The sequence below is a fragment of the Diabrotica virgifera genome, chromosome 9 (genome assembly GCF_917563875.1).
Source record: "Diabrotica virgifera virgifera chromosome 9, PGI_DIABVI_V3a".
In the NCBI taxonomy this organism is placed as follows: Eukaryota; Metazoa; Arthropoda; class Insecta; order Coleoptera; family Chrysomelidae; genus Diabrotica; species Diabrotica virgifera.
In genome coordinates this window covers 62,716,972-62,722,206 of record NC_065451.1, presented here as the reverse complement: position 1 = coordinate 62,722,206, position 5,235 = coordinate 62,716,972, and the positions used below count along the sequence as shown (strand labels likewise).

The window sequence follows — 5,235 nt, the reverse complement described above, 5'->3', positions numbered from 1 at the left end:
AATTTATTCCCAAATGCCAATCTTATAACGAAACTGAACTACTACAAAAAAATGTGACATCTTTGTTTCTAATCTAGTCGACAAATAATAGTGGCATAACAAAAAAACTCCAATTGTGGCAGTGGCGTATCCTAACGTTTCCCAACACCTAATCTTCTTCTTTTTCTTGATGTACCTATCCGTGACGAATGTTGGCGATCATCACGGCAATCTTCACTTTATCTGCAGTAGCACGGAAAAGCTGCACAGATGTTGTTTTGAACCAGGTTCTGAGGTTCTTTAACCAGGTGTTCTTTTTCTTCCTGGACCTCGCTTTCCAAATATTTTTCCTTGCAGGATGGCTTGTAGGAGGGCATATCTGGATTAATTTCGCATAATGTGTCCAAAGTATTCCAACTTTCGAGATTTGATGGTGGTTAGTACTTCTTGGTTCTTCCCCATTCTTCTAAGGACCTCCTCATTTATGACCCGATCAGTCCATGGGATTTTAAGATTTCTCCGATATAGCCACATCTCAAATGCTTCCAATTTCCGGCACATATCTTCGTTTAAGGTCCATGATTCAACACCATATAAAGAAGCACCTAGTTAGTCCAGGTGAATTAACACCTGATCCCAAATAGGTATACGAACTGGTCTACTTCTTCATATCATTATGTTATTATTTGGGTGGTTATTACTTTTTAAGAGTTTGGTTTCCTCTGTGTTTATTCGAGGTCCGATCGTGTCGGAGTACTATTGGGACCGTGCAAGTTCGGAAAAACTATACCGGGTTTCATAGCTCAGCAACATTTTTAGCACTTTTAATTATATTAGCCAATTTTTTTTTTTTCATATTTTTAGAGGTGTGTGGGAAATCTTCTTAAGATACCGGACTTATGCCTGGTTATGTGGGACTCCCTTGTCGCCACTGAGATGGCTGCACAGCCCACCACGTGTGGTACGCTGAACCGCAATCCCCGCCGGGGCAAGAACCTACCCACTAAAAACCCTCCGTCCTCTCAACCAAACATACTTGTGATCTGGGAATGCAGGCCGGGATCAGCTCTGGTGAGGGCATATCTACGACACTGCATCCGCCTCACGTCTCATTTAAATATCTACAGTGTTACATTTATATACATACACAGGTCGACTTAAATACCACATATATACACATATATACACATATATACACATACATTCCCATATACACATATATATCTTTTCTATGGGCGTTGTTGTCTTCCTTCAGTCTCCTTGGATTGGAGCGTTTGTCTCACGAACGCATGGGTCCTTGCCCACGTACCTTCATCCTCACACATCCTCGCAATCATATCACTCACAGAGTCAAAACGAACACCATTCCTTCTCTCCAATTGTAATCTATCCACCCTCCATCTTGCACATTCCAGCAACGTATGTGACACGGTGTCGACCAAACCACAGTAAGGGCAGTTTTCTGTAGCTGCTTTCTTGAATCTGAAGAGATACGAACGGAAACAACCGTGACCGGTGAGCACCTGCGTCAGGAAATAGTCCAAGCGCCGGTGCCCACATTCGAGCCACGTCTTCAGGTCCGGTATAAGTGATCTGGTCCACTGCGCCACATCCGCAATTGCCTCCCATTCAATTTGCCACATCCGTATGGATGTGGCTCTCTCCTCGCGTCTTGCACTCTCGGTCGGACCGTTGTCCCCAGTACGATAAAATAAACGGGCCCTCTCGGAAGCCAAGATGTGAGAGGGTACGCAGCCGGTGATGGCCCACAATGCTGCCGCAGACACAGTCCTGTAGGCGCTTGCCACACGTAAGAGACTTGCTCTGTCTGTGCGCGTCAAGAGCCTCCGGTAGGACGATATTTCTACCGCCTCACTCCAGACTGGGGCCGCGTAAAGAAGAACAGACTGTACCACACCGTGTAAAGCCCTCCTCCTCTCAGATTTGGGCCCGCCAATGTTGGGCATTATCCACCCCAACGCAGCCGCTCTCTGCGTGGCAGTGCGCGTCACCACCCGCAGGTGCTCGCCCCAGCTCCCATTCGTGTGGAGAGTCACTCCCAGATACTTAACACACTTTTTCGGGATGATCTCTGCTCCGCCACACTCAAATATCACGTTCTCGCATTTCCGTGGTCCCTTGAGAATCACTGCCTCGGTCTTCTCCCCAGCGAGTTTCAGACCGCGCTGATACATCCAATCTTCCGCGAGGTCACATGCTCTCTGTGCTTTGTACAGAAGTTCATTCGTATCCCGCGCTACCACCAGCAACGCAAGGTCATCAGCGAACGCGAAAGGAGTAACCCCCTCACCGTATTCGAGATGCAAGACCCCGTCATATGCCAGGTTCCACAGCGTCGGGCCAAGGACGGACCCCTGCGGCACACCAGCCGTGACATCCACAATTACTCCTCTCTCAACAACAATTCTCCTGTCGGATAGATAGTCCGAGACCAGGTTCCTCAAATAACCAGGGAAGTTCCTATCCTCAATCGCTCTCATTACTGTACTCCATTGAAGTGAATTGAAGGCGTTTCTAACGTCGAGCAGGAGCAAGGCGGCCCATTTCTGGTCGCGGGCCTCCGTATTCAACGTTCGGTGCAACCCCAACATTGCATCAGTCGTGCTAACATTCTTCCGGAATCCATACTGTCTGGGGGATAAGCCTCCAGACCTCTCAATCGCTTCATTAGTCCTCTCACGCAACATTCTCTCAAACAGTTTACAAATACACGAGAGGAGGCAAATAGGCCGATACTTTTCCTCTCCTTTAGGGAGGAGTATTAATTTTGATGTTTTCCAGTCCTTGGGAAATGTCTGTTCAGCGAGTACAGCGTTCATATGGCCCAGAAGCCATGCCGGCTCCAGTAGACCCAGACGTTTAACCGCCACAGGCGGTATCCCATCTAGGCTCGGGGCCTTGCGGAACTTAAGGGTCCCCAACGCTTCAACGAGTTCGTCTAGGGAGAAGGGCGCAGCCCGCTCCACAGACCCATCCCTCCGCGCTCCATGCCATTCGCCAGACGGGAAGAGCACTCGTGTTACCGATAGCTTCTTATCCAACGGCATTTCGTAAAGAGGGTATGCGCCGAAACGCTTCATTAAAATTTTATACCCTTGTCCCCATACGTCCTCGTCCAGCTCGTCACACAGACCCCTCCAACATTCTTTTCTTCTAGAGCGTATCAACCTATTCAGCTCCCTCTTCTGTGCACGATATTCATTTTCCATTTGTAGCACTTCATCAGCGTTTGCTCTACGTTTCCTTGCACGCTGTACCCTTCGACGCAGTGCCACACATTCCGACCTACCATTCGCAATCTCAGCATTCCACCAGTAAGGCATTATCCTTACCCTCTGTGGAGCTACCTTACTGGTCCTCATTGCACTTTTCACAACTTGTTCTAGTCCCTCCGCCGAGGGCGGAAGGTTTCGAACCATTTCCACTTCCCACCTAACACTCTCATCAAACACTCTCCAGTTAGTCGATTGTATTCCGCATCGGGCTCCCGGGCCCTGAGAGGTTCTGTTTCCAGTAGCGACGCCCATTCCAGTTATCGAAAACCCAATGTAGCGGTGCTCCGTACCCGTATAGGTTTGCAGCACCGCCCACTCCTTCACGCAGCTAGATATACGTTGGGACGCACAGGTAATGTCTATGTACGAACCCGTCACAGAATTGCCTCTCACAAACGTGGGTTCTGAACCCCTGTTGAGTACAACAAGGTCCAGGGTTCCAATCCATTCGCTCAGCATTTGACCTCTAGTGTTGGTGATAGGAGAACCCCATTCCGCCGATTTCGCGTTGAAGTCCCCAAGCACCACGCACTCCCGATTCAATCGTCTCACTTCATTCATAATCTCATCCAGCTTATTTTCATATGCGTCGATTGCTATATTCGGTGAAATATAGCAACAGACCAGATTCATTCTCTCCATCTTAGCGACCAGATATCCATCGTGTTTGACCACATCATACACACGTAGGTGTCTGTTGCAGAAATATATCCCAACCCTACCCGAAGCATCCGCAATCCATCCTCGGTTCCCGACCAACGTGGGGTTCGGTTCCGCCGCGATTAGGACGTCAAAGTTTCCCTCCGCGGCGGAAGCCACGGCGAGACTATGAGCTAATCTCGCCGTACCCACGTTAGTCTTGAGTATCTTCAGATCCGGTCTCTGTTTTCTGGTATCCATTGTATATACAGGATATTCATTCTCACATACACACGCTCTGTCAAATTGACTCTCGCATCCATTCGACCGCTCCAGTCCTAAGACTGCACTCTCCTTTCCGTTTCCTCCCTGGCCGTGTTGACCAGTTGTCGGAATTTCGGACATTCCATTGAGTTGCCCCGATGTCCCGTGACTTTGCAATTAATACATTTGTGCCCTTCTTCTGGGCAATCGTTCACGGTGTGTCCCTCTTCTCCACACCGGATGCATCCCTTCAAGACCTCATTTTTACACTCAGACCTGCGATGTCCGTACTCCATGCACTTGTAGCACCGGGCGATACGGATTTTCTCCTTAATTGTGCAGGATATATATCCCACCCTAATAAAGCCTATCCGTATAAGGCGCGCTGCAATGTCTTCATCGACCTCAACTGTGGCGTTGAGGTCTCCGCCATATGCCTTACGAAGGGGTCCCCTGACCTGACACGTTCCGTTCCGTCCCGCAAAAGTCTCAATTGCGCTGACAATGTCAGTTTCTTTGGTTAGACCATCTGCTCCATTTACAAAGAGCTCACGCCTGACTGTACCACCTTTCGCCACGGCTCTTGTGACCGTGCCCTGCCTAGCTGAGACGATGCCCTTCACCGTTTCCGCCATCTCTCTACCTCCTCCTAGTTCCAATACAATGCCCTGATCTCTGGTCTGCCTAAGACGTTTAACAACAACGTCGCTCCTGCCGCAAAGGTCTGTGCGTAACTCACCCAGTAGTTCGTCGAAGGACTTATCCTTTGCCTTGGTTAGCACTACCACTCCTTTGCTCTCTCTGGGCTTTACCATGCTCGCCCAGCTCTTCCTCGGTCCATATACCGCGGCTTTAACTTCCTTACCTTGGCTGCCCACTCTAGAAGCTTTCGAGTAAGATCTGTCCCCAAACAGTCGGAGCGAAGAGCCCTACGCTCTTCCTGTCAGGGTGGCCCATCCTATTTAGAAGTTTACGGCTTGCCGCCAAGAACTTAACCGCCTCAGGCAGATCCGTGTTGCTGGGTATAAGCTTATGGATGCACCTTTCAGTGCAAGCC

General features: G+C 49.3%; 1 protein-coding gene across 1 annotated transcript; it reads right to left on the bottom strand.

Moving 5' to 3' along the window:
* Window positions 1-4,252: 4,252 nt before the first annotated feature.
* Window positions 4,253-4,993, bottom strand: LOC126890963 (CCHC-type zinc finger nucleic acid binding protein-like). The gene has a single exon (XM_050660143.1). The coding sequence runs from the start codon at window positions 4,991-4,993 to the stop codon at window positions 4,253-4,255; it is 741 nt and encodes a 246-aa protein (XP_050516100.1).
* Window positions 4,994-5,235: the final 242 nt, after the last annotated feature.